The sequence below is a fragment of the Protopterus annectens genome, chromosome 6.part0 (genome assembly GCF_019279795.1).
Source record: "Protopterus annectens isolate FY-2018-M chromosome 6.part0, PAN1.0, whole genome shotgun sequence".
Lineage (NCBI taxonomy): Eukaryota > Metazoa > Chordata > Ceratodontiformes > Protopteridae > Protopterus > Protopterus annectens.
This window is the reverse complement of record NC_056737.1, coordinates 1,660,990,268-1,661,012,246: the sequence shown is the minus strand read 5'-3', so window position 1 is coordinate 1,661,012,246 and position 21,979 is coordinate 1,660,990,268. Positions and strand designations below refer to the sequence as shown.

Below are 21,979 nucleotides of genomic sequence, written 5' to 3'. Positions count from 1 at the left end.
ATAGGCTGTCCCTCTGGAGTAGGACTGATTGACTCAGAGCTTGGAAGCGATGAGGGAAAAGGGACTGGACCCCAAAAATGAAAAGGTGGTTCTTCAGAGAGAGAAAAAGCCCTTTCCACAATCTCAAAGGCGGATGGACCTAGAGAAGCCTCTATCAGCTGAGCTGGAGCCAAAGCTCCTAGCAAAGGCAGATCTTGACTGCTCTCAGATCCAATCTTCGAGGATGGAACCAGACCGGAACTATTCAGAGGGAAGGCTGCGAGAGGCTGGGATGGATCCAACAACATCAGAGTCAATCCCAACCCCACAGGTCTGACACCAACACTTCGGCTCTGGGACCTGTTCTGATCTGAGAGTATCAGAGCAAAATTAGTCAGGGATACCGTTGGAGTTGAAGAAGACATCTTTTTAGGATCAGACTCTGGACCTCTTGGGGATTTTGGATCCTGGAACTCTGAAACAACTGGATGAATCAGAGAAGAATATAGAATAGTATGGGATGTCTTAAGAAGGCTCACAAATTCGATAGAGGACAGAGCTAGTAAGACCCCCATCCGGATTTGTGCTCTTAGAAATTTTCGCATTATCCTATCCACATCCGCTTCCGATAAGCTTCTGGAGGACCTGAAGGATGTAGTGGATTGTGGCCTTGAATGTTTTTTTAGGAATTTGTAACAATGGAGATCACAGAGTAGGTGATATGGGTTTGATTACATACTCTGGAGTATGGCTTCTGTATGGGATGCCAGGCTTCGGATCCAAGGAAGGCACCATAAGACTGATAGATATTGACAACTGATCTGAAGAATTCGGATTAGAAGGTTTCAGATCAAAATATCAGGTCCTTGGATCTGACGATGTCAAATCTGATGTTTTTTTGGCTCTTGCTAGGTGACTCCAATGAAGACTTGGGGGACTTTGGAGCGGAGCATTTTCTGTGCTCCAGCAGGGCACACTTGGTGGTTTTGGCAGAGATTTGAACCTCAGAAGATGGAGAAGAGGTAGTAGAAAGAAGACCTCTTAAAACTAACTGGTTTGGCCAATCAGCCAGAGCCCTATGGTTGAAGGTTCAACAGATAGCACAACTGGTGTCTAAGTAGCTGGTTCTGAGGCAATATACACACTCCTTATGGGCATCCAAATTCAGAATTTTATGCCTACAACAAGTGCATTTCTTAAAGCCTGTCAGTTTATCTGACATGGTAGCTAAAAGTAACAGCACAACCAATAAAGCAAAGCAATAAAAGCCAATAGAGACACTGTAATAACAAAAGAAAAAATTTTTTTTATAGAAGGGAAGAAAGGAAAGGAAAAGGAAAAAGGAGTTAATTACCCATGATGGTAATTTATAGCAGATACCCTGGAAAAGGGGTAAGCACAATACCAACTATGGTAAGAAGAGACTACTATCTAAAACTATAGTACAAAGCCCTAATGTCTGCAAGAGACTAAGGAGGAGGACAGAGATAAACAAAAAACAGTTAAGGAAAAATGTTTACGGAGCAGAAAAAAGATTTACTCACAAAATATCTCTGAATAACGCTCAAGAGAGTAACTTCTGTCTGGGCACAATGGCAGCAAACAAGATCTGGGGTACTGGGGATGGACTAAGGCATTATGGGAAGAGGGAAGAGTTCAAGAATTGAATCTGAAGTTTGAAGTATGCGGCCAACTCAGATCTGAGGAGCAGATCTGAACCCATGTGTTGAGGAAGAATAAAAAGGATAACATAAGATCAAAGGGAATACAATAAAGATCTTAATAACAAAGCTCTTCACAGTCACAGTGTTCAAACACCTGAACAAAACATAAGAAAATAAACAAATAAATAAATAAATTCCTTTACTAAAATTGTTTTACTGTTGTGAAAGAGACTAGCAGTGGATCAAGCGGCAGAAAGGCTGAGAAGACTAACAGGTGGACCTTAACAGAAGTATATACCAAGCCTGCATCAAACAGCTCACAGAGATACTGAAGGATCAGGGAGACCTGCAGCAGTGCTGTGGTCCTGCCCTCTTGCTTGGCAACAACTGGAAAAATCTCTTCTGTTTGGATATAAATGATTTCGTAGTGGCAGACTTTCTCACTTCTTTAATAATATTCAGCATGTCCTCAGTACAACTCTCTGAAAGTCAGAAGGACTAATCATCCAAGCTGTGATCTGCAGTATCTACAGAGTCAGGTGAATAAGGGACCATTTGTCCTTATGCCCCCCCCCCCCCAAGAAAAATCCATCAGAATGAAGAACCTTTGTTGCCTGGACCATAAAGGGGCATTAATATCTATTTTTTTATCTATTGTGCTTCACTTTTTAAATCACTTTGACCAGTAAGAATATCAGAGAAAAGGCACTATTATTTGATTGAGACTGCAAAGCATTGCCTCTCTGCATGGTACTATTAAGCAAAAAGTTTCTTTTTAACTGGTTATTTGCAGCAGAAAACAGTTATATCTGTGGAACACCTCATCAGTTGAAGGAGTCCCCCCTCCCCATAGCATCTTTTACCTAGAGTCTATTTTTGCCCTTCTTACTTAGTCTGTCACTGTAGTATTTTGTGATAGTTGCACACTGTTCTTTTATGAGGGTGGAATGTGCTCTACTGCAGGAAAATGGGGTATACCAGATGCTAATGCTTTTTTGGCATGGAGTATGCCAGACACAAAAGTGTGTTTCCCATTGTAGTTTATACCCTTCTTGTGCTGGCAGTGCCAGGCCCCAAATAACCTGCACTGGGTGTAGTATCTGGTCCCTTGATGATGTATCACATTACATTTGCGGTGTCCATTACTACTTGCTGGACCCACTCCATCCATATTTAACTAAATGCAGTTAGACAGTAATTTTCAAATCAAAAGTAGCTCAGAAGAGCCTCCACAACAGTGACCGAATTGCTCCATGCTCAACAGCCCAGCAACAGTCATTTATGTAACATTTACTCTTTGCAGTCTGTGGTTTGTGGAAACTATGCACATGCATCTGGAGAACAGCATTAGTAGAAGCTCGTATTAGCCTACATGTAGCACTGCTTAGACACGACCTAGTTTTACAGTCTATCAGTGTTCTGGCTTCTTTGTACAGCAGCACATTGCAGAACTGTAGGCTGTGCTAGTTCTAATACATTTCCAATCTTCTATCTGTTCCACTATGTGCAACACACTTTTCTCTTCTTAATTCATGTGTTTAAGGTAGCTCTTCCAAGTGCTACTTTATACAAGTAATGGCATTTAAGATAAATTATTATCCTTAACCTGCAATTATTATACACATAACTATTTTGGCCTTTCAAAGGACATCAGTCTTCATACACTACATAAGGAATCAAGTTTTCTTTCTACAATAATGCCAATGTGTTTTATTAGCAGTACTCATAATGTATTTAATTAGTAATTATCATATCCAGGTATGGTCTCTGAAGTACAGGCCAACACAGAAAGCCTTTGGCTAACAAAGTTCACAGATGACTGCAAACTAGGAGCCATAGTCAAGTCCCCAAATGATGTGGACATCCTACAGAAGGGCCTCGCTGAGACAGATGCCTGGTGTCGGAGCCATGGCCTCAAGCTCAATGCCAAAAAGTGCAGTGTCATCCCCTTTGGTAAAAACTCTGTACCCATGAACTACCACATAGGCAGCAATCTACTTAACACCGAATGTGTGATAAGAGACCTTGGGACCCAGGTGGATAGTAGTCTCTCCTTTGATAGTCACATCACCACAGTAGTCAGGAAGTCCTTCTACGTGGCACACCTCATCATAAAAGGGTTCTCATCTAGGAAAAAAGAGGTCATTGTTCCCCTCTACTCAACACTCATTAGACCCATTATAGAGTATGGATGGAATGTACCTCACAAGACATCTGCAGCAGCTGGAAAGGCCACAGAAGTACCTCACAAAGAGGATTTACTGGACTCAAACAAATGCCCTACACTGACCGCCTCAAAAAACTCCAGCTTTACTCCATATCGCCTACTCTGAGGTGATCTCTGCCTAACATATAAAACTATGTCAAACCCAGAGCTGTTGGACATGTTACACCTAAAGAAATCCCTCCGAGCTACATGCTCTAGGGACCCAAACCTTGTCACCACAATAAACAGGACATGCTGGAGGAATAGATTCCTGTCCCAGAGACTTTCCATACTCTGGAACAGGCTATCCATCTATGTCAAGCAAAGTTCTTCATTAGCACTCTTCAAGAAAAATCTTGATGAGTGCATGGGAAATAGGAAATAAACCCCGGGGATCACTTCTGTGTCTCTGCTCAACAGTGGCACAGGAAAATAACTTTCTTGGGTGGCGTAAGCCAGGGAACCTTGTTAGCTAGGCTTACATAGGCCCTTGGGCCGACAGCCTAGTACCTACCGATGAACCTATGAGGCATAATTTATTACACAGTATTTCTGAGACACAGTCTGGTAAAATAAGAAGTTATGTACCTACCATAACGTTCCATGTTAGTTGTCTTCTCTCGCCTTCTTTCTTGCTTGATGGGTTCGGAGCCGATCCTCGGCTCCGACTCGGCACTTGCTTTAGCTCGAGAACTCCTTTTACCAGCTCGAGGCAGCCCCATATCCCATGATGCAAGGCAGGAAGTACCCAGATCTCGTTTGTTGACAAAGGGCAATAACACCAAGCATAAAATACTTCCCAAAGGAAGAAGAAACTTACAGATGGAAAAAGGACCAGGTCTGAATGGTCTTTAGCATAATAGTTTCTTATACAAGGTCTGTCCAGGCCAGGGGAAGGAGGGAGGGTCAAGAAAGAAGGCGAGAGAAGACAACTAACATGGAGCGTTATGGTAGGTACATAACTTCTTAATGTTAAGTTGTCAATCTCGCCTTCATTCTTGCTTGATGGGACCGCGTCCTAGCACCTCTATCCTGGGTGGCTCAATGGAACAAACTCTTGAGGACTGTAGAGCCAAAACTGGCTCTGTCCCTGGAGGCCAAGTCCAATTTGTAATGGGAAACAAAAGTGTGAGGAGTGGCCCAAGTGGCCGCTGCACAAATAGTGTCCAAAGGCAGTCTAGCTTGAAAGGCTGTAGAAGTAGCTAAACTCCTAGTTGAATATGCTTTAGGTTTTGAGCACAGCTGTTTTCCCCTGATCGTATAAATTTCAGTGATGACCGAAGAAAGCCATCTGGACAAAGTCACTTTAGAAACAGGAAGGCCTTTTTTATTCTCCGCATAGGAAACAAAAGTTGATCAGATTTTCTAAATTTTTTTGTTCTGTCCAAATAATATCTAAGCTGACGGTGGACGTCAAGATAATGTAGCTTTTGTTCAGCTCTATCTGAATAGTTAGGAAAAAATACAGGAGATCAATGGATTGATTCAGATTGTTTTTGAAGCGACCTTAGGTAAAAGGATGGATTAGTTCTCAAAGATACTCTGTCTTTGTGAAAAATCAAATAGGGGTCGAACCGAAGAGCATGAAGTTCAGACACCCTCCTGGCAGATGTAATAGCCACTAGGAATAACGTTTTCCAAGAAAGATATTTTAGGGAACAAGAAACAGCTGGCTCGAAGGGGAAGAATCAAGGATGTCAGCACTAAATTTAGATCCCACTGAGGAGGAGGATTCCTGGTTGGAGGCTTTAGTAGGAAAATTCCTTTCAAAAAGGCCCTGCAGAGCCTATGGGACATAATATTATGATCTGCTATCCCGACATGAAAATTAGAAATAGCAGCCAACTGAACTCTGACTGTGGAAGAAGAGGAGCCTGCATGAAAAATCTCTGCTAAGAAGTCCAGAACTGCCTGAACAGGGGCAGTAAAAGGATCAATATTTTGGGCCTTAGCCCAATGAGAAACGTTCCATTTGCTTGTGTAAATTCTCCTGGTAGAGGATTTTAGTGAAGCTACTATGATATCTCTAACTGGGTTAGAGATCAAAGGAAGCCTGGCTAAGGAAGGAAGTGGAGCAACCATGCTGTGAGGTTGAGAGAAGGTATTGACCGGTGCAGCTGACCGGATTGGTGAATCAGTAGATCTGGCACTGGGTCCAGATGCCACGGCTGCACCAAAAGGTGATGATGGAGGAACGGGAACCAAACTTGTCGAGGCCAGTAAGGGGCAATGAGAATCAATTTGGCTCTCAAAACGGTAGCTTTCTGGATCACCTGAGGGATCAGAGGAAATGGAGGAAGGCATAAAGAAGTCCCTGGGGCCAATCCTGGGTCAGAGCGTCTCTGGGGGATGGCCTGATAGAGGAAGAGGCTGAAGAAGTCTGGACATTTGCTGTTTTGGGGAGTAGCAAAAGAACGCAACATGGACGACCCCATTCCAGAAAAATCTCTTCCGCTATGGATTGCTTGAGAGACCACTCGTGAGGCATGAGAATAGCTCTGCTCAATCTGTCCGCTATAATGTTGGTTTTCCCAGGGATATGCGTTGCTACCAGAAACCGATGAGAGGAGATCGCCCATTGCCAAAGTCTGAGCGCTTCGACACAAGGGGTAGGACTTGGTTCCGCCCTGTTTGTTGATATACCAAACTACAGACATGTTGTCTGTGTGGACTGCAATTGTCCCTACAGGAAGAAAGTCGTTGAGGGCTTGCAACATTAAAAGCACTGCTCTCATCTCCAGGACATTTATGTGCAGATGGTACTCGACCGGTTGCCACGTCCCATGAGCCATCCTGCCCTGATAATGACCCCCCACCCGATCAGGGAGGCATCCGTGGTGACAGTGGCTATCGGGGACGGAGGTACAAAGCACCTGCCTTGGTGAACCTGAGACGATGTGATCCACCAAGCAAGATGTTCTTTGCATGTTTGTGTCACCAGAATCTGGTGACGCATTGGGAGTTGCTGGTATGACCACTGCGTGAACAGCATCCACTGAAGGAGGCGCATGTAGAATCGAGCCAGGGGAAGAAGAGTAATGGCCGCAGCCATGAGACCTAATACCTTTAGAACCATTCTGGCCTGTACTTTCTTGCTGGCCAGAATGATCCTGACATGAGTCTGAATGTCTGAAACTCTTTGTTCTGTAAGGGTAGCTGACATCCGAACAGTGTTTAAGTTTGCCTATGAAGGTAATAGACTGGCAGGGCGATAAGGATGACTTTTCGAAGTTGACTGAGATGCCCAAATGAGAACAAAGGTCTATTGTGTAATCCCTGGCTTGTATAAGCTGATGCCTGGTGGTGGCTGACAGGAGCCAGTCGTCGAGATACGGAAACACCTGGAATCCTTGACGTCTCAGGTGAGCCGTGACCACTGCCATGCATTTGGTGAACACTCTGGGGGCTGTAGTGAGACCAAAGGGCAGGGCTCTGAACTGGAAATGACTGGACCCCAGCCGAAAGCGGAGAAATCTCCTGGAGCGTCTGTGAATTTTGATGTGATAGTACGCATCCTGAAGATCTATTGAGCACATCCAGTTGTCCTTCTGTAAGAAGGGCAGAATTGACTGAAGAGTGACCATTCGAATCTTGTCTTCCTGACAGACTTGTTGAGTCTGCTGAGATCCAATATTGGTCTCCAGTCTCCCGTCTTTTGGGGACCAAAAGAACCTTGAGTAGATTCCGGCTCTGAATGGTCTATTGTAACTGGCTGAATGGCTCTTTTGCAGTAGTTTTGCGATTTCTAACTCTGCAATGTCCCTTAGACCGGTGGAACATCTGGAAGGGAACTTGAGGGAAGGGACTTTCCTCGAAAGGAATTATGTAACCCTTGGATATGATCGACTGTACCCATCTGTCTTGAGTGAGGGAATGCCAGGCTTCTGGGTACAGTGATAATCTTCCCGACTGCCTCCAAGGAGGGACAGCCGGGCAACACCTCAGGGATGCTGAAAGGGCTTATCAGAGAGAGGCTCCCTGTTTCCCTGGTTCTTGGACCCCTCTGCCTCTAGAGCGTCTGTTGTTGTTACCCCCTCTGCCTCTAGGGGTAAACTGACCACGTGAATCGGCGTGACTCCTTGGGATTTACGGAACCACATTTTCCCACCTTTCTGTCCTTTGGGATAAGGCCTAGAAGGGGTGGAAAAACGGACTCCAACAGCAGAAAGAGTCTTGCCGTCCTGCTCACACCTGGTCAAGGTCTCCTTCACCTGAGGGCCAAACAAAGCTGACCCATCAAAGGGAGAATTTGTGAAGGATGCCTTAAAGGGATCCGCAAAATCACATAGCCGCATCCAGGCTTGGCGTCTAAGAGCCACACCTGTGCCTTTCGGCTCTACTCGCTCCATCCGCAGCATAAGATATTAGCCGCATGGAGGAGTTAGCAATGGAATTGAGGGTTCCTAGCTGCGAAGCAATCTTTTCTTGAGCCCCTGCAGCTGTAGGATCCTGAACTACTTCTCCCAGCTCCTTCAGGATATCTCTCTGGAGTCTGGTGAAGTGACAAAGATAATTCAGCGAACGCATAGCAAAGGTCGCTGAGGAAAACATCCGCTTGCCGTACCTATCCATGGTCCTAGAGTCCTTATTAGGAGGATGGACGGGCACGGAAGGATCTGCAAGTTCCTTTTTGGTGGCCGCAGCCACCACCATGGCATCAGCGGGAACACCCTTGGTTAGGAATTGTTTGTCACTAGGGGCAGTGATAAATTTAGAAGGCCTCCTAGGGACTGGCTCTACAGAGTCAGGAGCTGTCCACGCCTTTCGTGCAATAACCTGCATAAGGGGGTCGAAAGGCGGAGACACCCAGGAGGTGGAGGGCCGAGATCCAAACGCCTCTAGGTATACTGACTCATCCTCAGAGGGATTGTTGGTGGGCCAGTTTCCCCTCTGTTTGAGAAGTTCTAGGATGTCTGAAAAGGAGACATCCTCAGAGGGGGATCTAGGGGATCCCTCTGACTCATCAAAGTCAGTATCCAGTGACAGACTCGGGGAGTCTACATGCTTCCTCTTACAAGTCCTCTTCCTAGGAGGATCTCCCGAAACATCAGGAGAATCCTCGGAAGAGGGGGAAATTCCCAATGGAGAAACCTGAGGCGGAGGATCTCTGGGTCCTGTAGCAAGAGAAGTGGCAGAGATGTCAACAGGTACCATAGAGGGAGGAGCTACGGGAAGAGACTGCTGACTGATACCAGTGGCCAGTACACTCTTCATCACCTCGAATGCTCCCCTCCCAGGCAGGTCCGAGAGAACCCGCTCAAGAGCTAGGAACTCCAGGAACCACCGAAAGGGAAGTCTCCGAGGCAGATGTCGGAGCCGAGCTCACCAAGGCCGAGGCTCCAAGGGGAAGAGCGGGCTCGGACAAGGGTCCGATGCCACTCACCCCTCGGAGGAGACCATGGAAGCCCGACCACGAATCCCTCTAAGGAAGAGGAGATAAGAGTAGGGGCTGAAGGAACAGAAGGGGTATCCGTCCTCCAGCCGTAGCAGTAACCATGCCCGAAGACTCCAACTCCAAACTCTGGGGTAGAGTTGAAGGAGGAACTGTAACGGGGTGTGGACCAACAGTCGTCTGCTGAGACGGACTGTGTAACATTTGGGCCAGTACCTGTGACTTGAGTAATCTACTGACCACTCTCTCTAGGTCATGATCTGACAACCTGGATGACCTTGAAGATCGGCTCCGATGGCTCCGTTCCGATAGAAGAGGCGAAGCCGGAGCCGAAAGTATCGGCTCCAAGGAAGGAGACCTCGACCTCTTCCTGGAATGGGCCATCGGAGCCGATACTACTGATCCTGTCGGCACCGACTTCCGAAGCCGACAGAGCGTCTCGATGTATCGGCTCCAGCGAGCCGATACAGCCACCAAAGTAACGGTGTCGGAGCCGATCGGAGCCGACACCGATGCCTGCGCCACATGGGTGTCGGAGCCGATCGGAGCCGACATCGAAGTGGTCAAAACAGATTCGGCACCGATAGCCATCGGCGCCGAAAGCTTTGTGGATCCAGAATCGGCTCCAGCCGGAGCCGATCTCGACTCAATACGAGTCGGAGCCGAGGCCGCAGGCTTAGAAACAGAAGCCTGGGCCTTGGCAGTTTTGTTGATTTTGTGGAGCCGACTTAGCCGGAGAGCCCTCCGGCTTAAGAAGACCCCTGAGAATCAACTTGTTGTCTCTCCTGCAGGACTCTCTGGCTGAAGGAGTGACAAATAGCACAGGAGTCCTGCAGGTGAAGAGGGCCCAAACAGTACAGGCAAGAAGTGTGACCGTCTGTCAGAGACATCTTCTGACAGCACGAGTCACACTTCTTAAAACCTGAAACCCTCTCCTTAGACATGGTGCCTAAACACAACACACACAGACACACCAGTCAAAATTAAATTAAACAAATACCAAGAGGTATTTTATAAAAACACCAACACACACACCCTAACAGGGGGATGGGATAGGGAAAATTGACTAACAAAAATTAAAAGAGACAGGGATTTCTGTCAGAAAAGGGTAGAATTAAAATTAAACTATCAAAAAATTAGTTTTAAACTAAAAGGGGCTTGAAATATCACAAATGTGAACTACTTACCAGGAGCTGGTAAAGAGAAGACCTCCCAAGCGAAGCGGCAAACGAGATCTGGGTACTTCCTGCCTTGCATCATGGGATATGGGGCTGCCTCGAGCTGGTAAAAGGAGTTCTCGAGCTAAAGCAAGTGCCGAGTCGGAGCCGAGGATCGGCTCCGAACCCATCAAGCAAGAATGAAGGCGAGATTGACAACTTAACATTGATTCCATTTAGTATTCTTTACTGTTACTAAACAGTAACCCCAAAATCTATTTACTTTATAACTACATACTCAGAGGAAAGTACAGTAGTGTAAGTAAACTTAACACAGCAGTAAATGTTTGAATGATCACTGCTGCAGTAGGCTAAGTATATGGGTTATATCGTCCCAAGGATATAACAGTTGTCTGGCTTACAAGGCTTCAAGGGCACCTTCCACTCGTCCAAAGTGTTAGGCAGCTCAAGCCGAGCTGACTAAATAAAAGAGGAACCTAAGAACTAGTGTACTATTCCATTAGCCTATGTCTCTATAGCACTTGTATTTACTTTTTTCTTTGAACATATGATCTTTGAGTATGTTCTTGAAAGTCAGTACTTGGTCTATATTCCTAATGTTCTCTGGGAGGTTGTTCCAAATATCTGGAACTATTTAGGAGAATGCTCTTTCAAACATACTAAGTGTGAATGGGGCACTGTACATATTCATAGACATGAATCAAAGCAGTCTCCAGTGGTGCACACCCATCTTCCCATTTCAGAATGGTGCACCTGAGAGGCTAGTACCTTACAAGGTGCTTTTGTGTTTAGGCAAGTACTACCATAGTTCACGAAAGCACGACATATTGCAGCAACATAACGCAATCATGTGCAGTACAGTCTGCCTTACCAAGGAGCTACATCTAGGCATATTACTCAGTAACTAGCTGCCTTGCACTGACTCGCTGTAGTCCACCAACATGCCTGACTCATGATTCATAAGGAAACTACAGTCATGATGGCAGACCATGGGTCATTAACATACTATGGTAATGAAGGTATGCAGTGCAAACAGTTAAGGGCAGCTCGTAGCAACAGTGTCATGGGTGGCCAGGACAAGGTAATGTACATTAACAGATTTGCATGCACATTGGGAATTGTGGTACTGCAGATTTGTTTTTTTTTTACTGTGTTTGTGCAGTGTTGAACACAATGCTGATTATCACAACATACTGAGCAGCATACTAGCAGAGAGACAGATTGCTGTGCTCATGAACACATCACCATTGGTAGGTATACTGCTGATCTCCCACAGAGAAACCAGCCAACACTCCAATGGTGCTAGCTCTTTGATTTGTGTAGAATCAAGAGGTGTGTGCTATGTGTATGTACTTTGGGCATGGTATACCTAAGGTTACACAATGGGACAAGTGTAATTTTATCCTATTTTGTAATGATCTTTCTCAATTTGTGCAAGCTTGGTACACTGATTTATGGTGTACCAGCCCTGCTCCATTGTGCACAAACATTGATAAATACCACTCTGTTGTAAATCCAGACATGTCGTTTTTTTGAGTTCAAGGTAAACATGCTAGAAACAGAGAAGAAAGTACAACCCTTGTTGGTAAAAAGCATATCATATTCCAAAGTCAGAAGGGCAAAACCTATATTTGATTCAATGCTCAAATGTACTTTGTACTGCACATGTTCTCCACTAATGGCATAAAAACACACTATATATGCAGTCTGCAGAAAAAGAGAATGCTGCTTGAAAATAAGTTGCATATTTTCTAAAATGTTACACTGCTTCAAGGTAGTCAGTGCGTTAATGGACTAAAGATAACTTATAATTTTCTTAAACAATGCCAAAATCAACAAATATTATCTTACCGTGTTGTGTCCTTTAGCTCTTCTACCAAATGTATACTCTAAAGCAAGCGTTGGTTTTGGTGCTTCATCTCTGAAAATAAAAGGACTTCAACAGTTATTTTCTTTACTCAAACATTTCAAGTCTATCATTGCAATGTTAGCCCATTAAGAGTGGCACAGGAATAAAACTATACGTAGAACACAACCAAAATGATTTCTGCACTGAAGGGTCCACTAAATTAAAGGGAAACATTAGCTTTTGCTTGAGTGTTTGGGACTATACTTCTTAACTGTCCAGAAATTTACAAAATGTCCAGATATTTGCCTCATATTTTGATCTGTTTCTCATGGTTCAATGGTAAATCATAGAGATATTTGAGTTTCAGTCTTCACAGCCTTCAGGAAAAAAAAACATGATAATGCAAAACCCTGTTATTTTATTCTATCAGTTTTCAAAGTTTCTAAAAGCAATATTTAAAATCCGTCACTGATTTTCAGCGTTTTTACTCCCTATTATTTTTGTTTTTGTCAAGAAGTCTTGTATTAAGTGATTGAGAGGTATAGTGCAGGGTTACAAGAAAACTACCCTTTACTTAGACATTACAGCTCTGTTACAGTCAGATATGCAAAAAAAAGAAGTTATGTACTCACCATAACGTTCCATCTGAGTAGGTACTTCATTTGTCTGCAACCTGTGGGTATCGGATCCGAGCCGGCAGCTTTCCGAGCTCCAAGATCCGAGCTCCTAGCTCCTCCCCCTACCCATAATCCCCTGCTACCAACCATATTTCCTCAGATCGTTCTTTTTGCCTCACCAACCTGGTAACACCAAAAATCAACTCTAAAGGTGATCAGAAAATCCCGAAAGGTTCGGGAGATGGCAGGGGGGGGGGTCGGTTGCAGACAAATGAAGTACCTACTCAGATGGAACGTTATGGTGAGTACATAACTTCTTTATCTGAAGTAGTTACTTCATTTGCTCTGCAACCTGTGGGACAGAGTCCCCAGCTACCTTATAAGAACCTGGGTGGTCCTTACGGAAGGATATTCCGAAGCACCGCGGAGCCAAAAGAAGCCCTACTCCTCAAAATCACATCTAGTTTATAATGAGAAATGAACGTATGAGAAGTGGACCAAGTAGCTGCTGAACATAAGTCGTCCACTGGAACCCTAGACCAAAAAGCTGTTGAAGTGGCTACAGATCTTGTAGAATGAGCACGGATACCAACCAGGGCTGGCTTGCCAGACAATATGTACCCCTGAATAATACACTGACAGATCCAATTTGCTACAGTCACTTTGGAAATGGTTTTGCCCATGGCTGATTTTGCATAAGAGACAAACAACTGGTCCGACTTGCGAAACTCTCTAGTCCTTGCAAGTAGAAATGCAGCTGTCTGTGCACATCCAATTTGTGCAATGTGTATTCTCCCTTGTTCTGACATTTTGGAAAAAACACTGGTAGATTTATCGATTGATTTATATTTGCTTCTGAAGCAACCTTAGGCAAGAAAGACGGGTTAGTCCTGAGGGACACTCTATCTTTGTGAAAAATAAGGTAAGGAGGTTTCATACACAAAGCTTGCAGTTCTGAAACCCTTTTGGCCGAAGTAATAGCCACTAAGAAGGCCGTTTTCCATGACAAGAACTTCAACGGAACCGAGGCCGCAGGTTCGAAAGGTGGACTTGTCAAGGCTTGCAAGACTAGAGTGAGATCCCATGGGGGAACCACAGACTTTACAGGTGGATTTAAAAGAAAGATGCCTCGCAAGAAGGTTTTGCACAATTTTGTAGATGCTAAGGAACCTATGCCGTCACCCACATGAAAATGGGAGATGGCCGCCAATTGCACCTTAACCGTAGAAGCACTTGCTCCCTGCCGAAAAATCAACGAGAGGAAGCCCAGAATAATCGGAATAGGGACAGTAAATGGGTCCAAGCCCTTGTCTTTGGCCCAAATGGAAAAAAGTTTCCATTTACAGTTGTAAAGTTTTCTGGTAGACAGCTTATGAGCCACAACCAGAATGGCCTTAACGGGAGATGAGATACCGGGAGTCCTGGTCATTATTGGAACTGGATCAGCCAAGCTGCAAGCTTGAGGTTGACCAGGTTCGGGGTTGGGCAACCCACGGGATGCGAGATCAGGTCTGGACTGGGATCCAGAATCCATGGAGGAGCCACACTGTGAGACCGCGGGGAACTAGATCTGTCGAGGCTAGAATGGGGCTATAAGGATAACTCTGCTCCCAAACCGACAGGCTTTTGAATGAATTTCATCATGAGCGGGAGGGGGGATAAGCATAAAGGAGCCTGGGAGGCGAAGCATGGACTAGAGCGTCTCTGGGGGTCTCCCCTCTGGGGGGAATTACTGCGAAGTACTCGCTGCATTTTGTGTTTAAAGGAGAAGCAAAAAGATCGCAGTGAGGCCGACCCCATTTGCGGAAGATCTGCTTCGCAACAGATGGATTCAGAGACTACTCGTACGGAGTGAGAAGCACCCGACTTAGCTTGTCCGCTAATATGTTGGACCGTCCCAGGATGTGCGTTGCTACCAGAAAGCGGTTGGTGGAGATCGCCCATTCCCAAACTCTCATGGCCTCTCGACACAGGGGATAAGATCTGGTTCCTCCCTGTTTGTTTATATACCAGACTACTGACATGTTGTCTGTCTGGATCGCAATAGTCCCCAGGGGAAGAAGGTCGTGGAGAGCTTGCAACACCAAAAGCACTGCCCTCATCTCTAGGACATTGATATGCAATGCGGTCTCTAGGGAAGTCCACGTGCCTTGAACGGATCTGCCCGAACAATGCCCCCCCACCCGAGGCGAGAAGCGTCCGTGGTCAACGTGGCTTCGACTGGGGGAATCACAAAAGGCCTCCCTTCTCTGAGTTCCCGCGCATGTAACCACCAAAGAAGGGAGTCCCTGCAAACTCTGCTCAGCGGTATCGGCGTGTTCAATGGGTGTAACGAGAGGGACCATTGGACTTGAAGGGTCCACTGTAATATCCGCATTCGCAGACGGGCATGGAGGGAGAGACTGATCGCTGCTGACATAGACCCCAGTGCCCTCAGGACTAACTCCGCTGGAGGAGGAGGACTCCGAAGAAGGGCTAACACCTGATACGACAAGCTGTTCAGTCTGACTAATGTTAGAGTAGCTCGGGAGATTCGAGTATTCAACCTGGCCCCTATGAATTCCAGGGCTTGAGTGGGGCACAGGCAGGACTTCTGCCGGTTCACTGAAATGCCTAGGTTGTGGGCTAGAGTCAGTGCGTAAACTCTCGCCACAGAGAACTGATGCCTGTTGGTCGCGGTAAGGAGCCAATCATCTAGGTACGGGAAGATCTGAATGCCCTGAAGTCTCAGGTGAGCTGCAACCACTGCCATGACCTTGGTGAACACTCTGGGGGCTGAGGTGAGGCCGAATGGAAGAACCCTGAATTGATAATGACTGGCTCCGAGCTGGAAGCGGAGAAACCTCCTGGATTATCTGTCCATCAAGATGTGGTAGTATGCATCCTTGAGGTCTATGGAGCACATCCAGTCATTCTCCCGCAGAAGGGGGAGAATAGATTGAAGAGTGACCATCCGGAACTTTTCCTTGGGTATGAACAGGTTCAGAGTGGAAAGGTCTAAGATGGGTCTGAGGTCCCCGGTTTTCTTTGGCACCAAAAAGAACCTTGAGTAATAACCCAATCCGGACTGATCTGGGGGATGGGCTGGATGGCTCTTTTTCTTAGCAGCTTCAAAATCTCTGAAGCCGCTGCCTCCCTCTGATCGGGTGGGACATCGGGGAGGCGTCTGGTTTTGGGGGGAAGATTTAGGAATGGAATGGAATAACCTCTGGATATGATACGGAGCACCCATCGATCCGTTGTAAGGGACTCCCAGTTTGACAGGTGCTCCGTCAACCGCCCCCCGTCTGCCTCCAGAGAGGGACAGTCGGGCAAGCCCTCAGGGCTGTTGTGCGGGTCTGTCTGAGAAAGGTTCTCTAGACCCGAAATTACGCGGCCCCCCTCTACCTCTGGGCCGGCGTCCTCCTTGTCCTCCTCTGCCTCTAGAGGACGGGTGGTCCGCAGCTGGATGGGATTGCTGAGACTTGCGGAACCACAGCTTCTTTTGTCCCCTCTGATTCCTGGAGAAGGATCTTTGGGGACGAGAGAAGCAGACTCCGATGGCAGACAGCGTCTTCCCATCCTTTTCGCTTTGGACCAGCGTATCGCAAACGGTCTTGCCAAAAAGAGCAGAACCGTCAAAGGGGGCATTCGTGAAGGATGCCTTGAAGGGATCCACGAAGTCGCAAAGACGGAGCCAGGCATGACGTCCTAAGACGACCCCTGCTCCGCTGGCTCTAGCGGCTCCTTCCGAAGCATGGGAGAGGAGCCACATAGACGTATTAGAGATGGATTTCAGAGTGGCCATTCATGTCGTAAACACATTCTTGTCTCTGACCGACATGGACTCCGGGGGGGGGGGCTGCAGCGTATTCCTTGATCAAGTCTCGCTGTAGCCTGATGGTATGTGCCATATAGTTCATTGCCCTTATGGAAAAGGTCGCTGAAGCAAACATTGCTTCCCAATCAGGTCCAACGCTCGAGATTCTTTATCTGGTGGGTGGACCAAAGAACTCTCCTGAGCGAGTTCTTTCTTGGTGACTGCCGCCACCAACATGGCATCAACAGGGGTTCCTTTGGCCCATGACTGTATCTATGGGGGGACTTAGGACTTTGTCAAGATGCCTAGGTATTGGCTCCACAGTGTCGGGCTCCTTCCATGCCCTGGTGGTAATTAAGTCCACCAGGGGGTCGGCCAGAGGGGACACCCAGGAGGTACATGGGCCTGCCTCAAATGCCTCCAGAAACACGGATTCATCAAGGGAAGGTTTTTGGGCAGACCACCCCCCTCTAATACGCAACATTTCCATGATGTCTCCAAAGGAGACATCTTCAGGGGGTGACCTTGGGGAACCCTCCCTATCATCTAAGTCCGTGTCTGTGGTAACGGACTCGGGGGAGTCCAGGTGCCTTCTTTTACACCGACATTTCCGAGGAACCTCCTCGGTGGGGCTATCCGAAGAGGGCTCGTCCACGGGTTGTTGTTCCTCCTCGGGAACTAGCTGGAGGGCTTGGGCAGGCTGTCCCGATGGTCGGATGATGGAAGACAGACCCTCATACAGTGGGGGTACGGGTGGATCCGAAGCCTGAACCGGGGACCTGGAGGACCTCGACAGTACCCTCTCCACTACCTCAAAAGCCGAAGGAGAATCACCCTCGCCAGCCTCTGAGAGCAATCTCCTCGGCTCCGAGGAAGGGATCGGGGTCGGTGCTGATGCAGTCGGCGCCGAGAGAGAGGTGCGCTCCGAAGCCAACAGCTCCGAAGACACAACCACTCCCTCAGATCCGACGCTCAGCCGTCGGCCCCGAGAGCTCGGATCCGACAAGCTCGAGGGCATAGTCGGCGTCGAAGAGACCAGCGCTATCGGCGCCGACAAATCCCTGGGTCCAAAGGGGCCCGGATCCGATGACTCCGTGATCCGAAAACGAGTCGGAGAAGGAGTGATCGGGGCAAACATGGGGGCCGCACTCCCCCCCAGGGGGGGGGGAGGCAAGAGCACCCCCATCTGCATTTGGGTCTGCAAGAACCGACGCATCATCCGATCCATATCCGCTTCGGAGATGCTTCTCGTTGACCTGGAAGAGGTAGTCGGGGCGGGCCAGGAGGGCCGCCTCGACGACCTCGAGGGAGACCGATCCTCCTCCTCCGGCTCCGGCGATAAACTAGGCGAACGGACCCGAGAGGAGGAGGATCCGGAGACCCTCGAAAAAGACTTGGCTGCTTTAGCTGGCGGAGCCGAGGGTTGAGATTCAGCCCGCCTTTTATGGGATCTATGTCCCTCCTTATCCTTGTGCCTCTTCTCTCTAGCAGAAGAGGCACTAGTTTCCTCAGAGCTCAAACCTGAAGAGGGAGGTTGCGTCCCGGGTTGAGCTAAGGGAACAGAAGGCGCTGGGGCCGCCGAGGCAGCTGGAGCCCGAACAGGAGAGGAAGAAGAAGCTGACTCCTGGGGGAGCTTTCCCGCCAGAATCAGCTTGTTCTTCCTATCCCGAAGTGCCCGGGGGTTAAAGGCCGCACAGATCTGGCAGGCCTCTGAAAGATGGGCCGCCCCCAGGCACAAAATGCACTGAGTGTGGCCATCAGCTGGCGAAAGCTTGTGGCCACACTCAGTACATTTAGAAAAAACAGCCTTAGGCCCTTCTGACATCTTAGCACACACACACACACCCAAACGCTAAGGGGGGAGGGGGAGTGACTAAAGAAAAGCTAACTAACTGCACCAAAAAAAATAAACTAGCACAAAAAGAATCGAAAAAGGGGCTAAAACCACACACACAAGATTATAATTCTCGAAGAAAGGTTATAAATCACCAACGATCTCACCCAGCCAGGAGCTTTTCAAAAGGAAAGCTTCTTCAGCCGCGGCAAAAAACGATCTGAGGTAATATGGTTGGTAGCAGGGGATTATGGGTAGGGGGAGGAGCTAGGAGCTTGGATCTTGGAGCTTGGAAAGCTGCCGGCTCGGATCCGAGGTCGAATCCGATACCCACAGGTTGCAGAGCAAATGAAGTAACTACTTCAGATCTGCTGATAGTCGGCAAGACCTTTGATGGTGAGAGCAAATATTACCTTTCAGCAGTCCAGCTGACTCTTTTGCCATGGTGTGTATAAATACATTAGTTTCTGTGTATACTTCAGCTACTGTATTCTATTCATGGCTACTGTGATGAAATCTACAAAGAACCTTAAGTACTACATCTCAAGGTGACTGGGCATATTTGGTTCATTAATACCTTCTATTAAAAGAACAGATCAACAAGGGCTCATTTATGCAATAAATTATAACTGTTTAATTTCCTAACAATATGCTACATATTCTATTCCTCTCATACAGTCAATGATACCCTTCATGCTAAAAAAATGAAATAATCCTCTCCACAGCAGCGACAACTGTATAAACAAATAACAATCAATTGCAGAATCTGCTGGACAACCAACACTTTATTCCAAAGTACAAATAACCTCAAGTAAGCCCTTTTATCTCCAATAAATCACATCAAGAGACTTCTTCAGACTGAGGTTCACTTAACCATTAACCATTCTTAAATACCACTTGTACTCACATGATAAAACTGACATCATACATCACATGATTAATAATAAAAATATTAGCAAACTTAGTATATACAATTACTAAAAAACATTCTAAAATTTAACTTACATTCACAAAAGCTACCTTTAATGTTTCAACCCTTTTCTTTTCAAATACATAATAAATTCTTCCCTATTATTTAACCCTGGTGGAAAACAAGCATTTAATCTAAGTTGCCAGCAGTATTCCAGCCAGACCAGCTTTATAGTGTTTGCTCATGGCATTTTTATCATCACCTATTTGAATAGCATACTTATGCTCATATATTCTTTTATTTAACTCACGAGTGGTTCTTTCAACATAAAAGCATTTACATTCTAAGCATACTATTAAGATATATCACATTCTTTGATTTACAACTAAACATCCCTGGAATTCTCACTTTGCTGTTTTCCACTTCTAACTCACTTCCACCTGTATATAAAAAATTACACATATTACAATTGTAACATTTTATCATTCCACTTCTCTGTTCTGTTTGATTACCTCTACTTAACTTTCCTTGAAAAGCATTTTTTAAAGCTTTTAGCTGTCTTTTGTATAAATTTTGGGCTGGTTCCAATTTTACTAGTTAACTCACTATTAGCTTTAAATAATCCCCAATTTTTCTTTATAACATTCTTTATAGCTTGCGGGTCCACACTATTTTGTACTGTGATTGCCATTCTACAATTATATCCATTTCTCCTGCTAACATTACTATTCTCTTTTCCATTTCTTTCATCTACCTGCTTTTGAAGTAATCTATTCACGTCTACTGACGGGTATCCTCTTTTTTCAATTTTTCTTACAAAAAAGTAGCTTCGTCAAGGAAGTCATCATCCTTTTTTGTTAAACTACCAAACCTTTTTTACTGTCCCTTTACCACATTCATCTTAATCTTTTTTGGGTGCATACTAGAATAATGCAGGTACATATTGTTCTGGACTTCTTTTTTATAAACCTTTGCTACTAACTTCTTTATAGATGGTCAAATAAAAAAAAATTAATTTCACTATAGTTGTAATGATGAGTGAATTTTAAACAGGAACACATATTATTTATATAATGTATAAATTCTTCAAATTCAACAAAAGTTCCTTTCCATACAAGAAACGCATCATCAATAAAACATACCATTTTTGTTGTATACTTTTTGAATTTACTTTCCAAAATATTAACTGCCTCATACCCATGCATGAACACATTAATGTAGCTAGGGGTTAATGCTGTACCCATAGCTATGCCATTAACTTGCATATAAGTATCTTCATAAAAAGAAAAAAAAAAAGAAGTTAATGTACTTACCATAACGTTCCATGTGAGTTGTTTATCTCGCATTTATTCTCACTGATGGGATCGGAGCCGATCCTCGGCTCCGACACGGCCGATAGCAAAGCACAAGGTTTGCCAGTAGCTTGAGACCAAGCCCCTTATCCCACAATGCACTGCTGGAATTACCTCAGATCTTGTTTGCTGCAAGTAACAGTATATACATTGTATATATATATATATATATATATATATATATACATATATATATATATATATATACAAACATATACATACCCTTTTATGTATTTTTAGCAAGAACACTTCCCAAAGGGGAAGAAGAAATATTGAATAACCAGGATGGTACTAGCAACAGTCAGCCAGGAGGGGGAAGGAGGGAGGGATGTGAGAATAAAGGCGAGATAAACAACTCACATGGAACGTTATGGTAAGTACATAACTTCTTTATGTGAAGTTGTTAAATCTCGACGTTTATTCTCACTGATGGGTAGTGTCCCTAGCACCCTCAACCCTGGTTGGCTCATGGGAGTATGTTCTTCAGTACCGTAGAACCAAAGGAAGACCTGTCCCTTGAAGCCTTATCTACTTTGTAATGCGTGATAAAGATATGAGGCTTAGACCAAGTGTCAAGGGGCAATTTAGCTTGAAAAGCAGAAGACGTAGAGATGGCCCTGGTAGAATGAGCCTTAGGTTTGTGTGTTAATGGCATGCTCGCATGTTTATAAACAAAGGATATACAATCGGATAACCATTTAGATAAGGTTGTTTTAGCCACTGGATTGCCCTTTCTTGCTTCAGAGAAGGATACAAAAAGTTGGTCTGATTTTCTAATATCCTTAGTTCTGTCAAGATAAAATCTGAGCTGTCTGTGAACATCAAGTTTGTGCAGCATGTATTCCAATTTGCTAGAGTGGTTGGGAAAAAAGACTGGCAGCTCAATGACCTGATTGATATTTGACTCGGAACAGACTTTAGGTAAAAATGAGGGGTTTGTTCTGAAAGATACTCTATCAGCATGGAAAATCATGTAGGGTGGTCTGACAGATAATGCTTGAAGTTCTGACACTCTGCGGGCAGAAGTAATGGCCACAAGAAATACTGTTTTCCAGGATAAAAATATGAGATCACAAGAAGATGCTGGTTCAAAAGGAGAAAGAATAATTTGAGACAGAATAAGGTTTAAATTCCAGAGAGAATAGGGAATTTTGATTGGAGGTCTCATATGAAGAATGCCTTTAAGAAAAGTCTTAGAT

The 21,979-nt window shown here is 45.5% G+C and overlaps 1 protein-coding gene across 3 annotated transcripts in view; it reads right to left on the bottom strand.

Moving 5' to 3' along the window:
- DYNC2LI1 (dynein cytoplasmic 2 light intermediate chain 1) overlaps window positions 1–21,979 on the bottom strand; it is a 1,063,586-nt gene that overhangs the window by 762,587 nt on the left and 279,020 nt on the right. For all 3 annotated transcript variants that reach the window (XM_044075072.1, XM_044075070.1, XM_044075071.1), the window contains one exon: window positions 12,271–12,340. In XM_044075072.1, coding sequence (XP_043931007.1) covers window positions 12,271–12,340 — 70 coding nt within the window. The remainder of the gene's footprint in view (window positions 1–12,270; window positions 12,341–21,979) is intronic.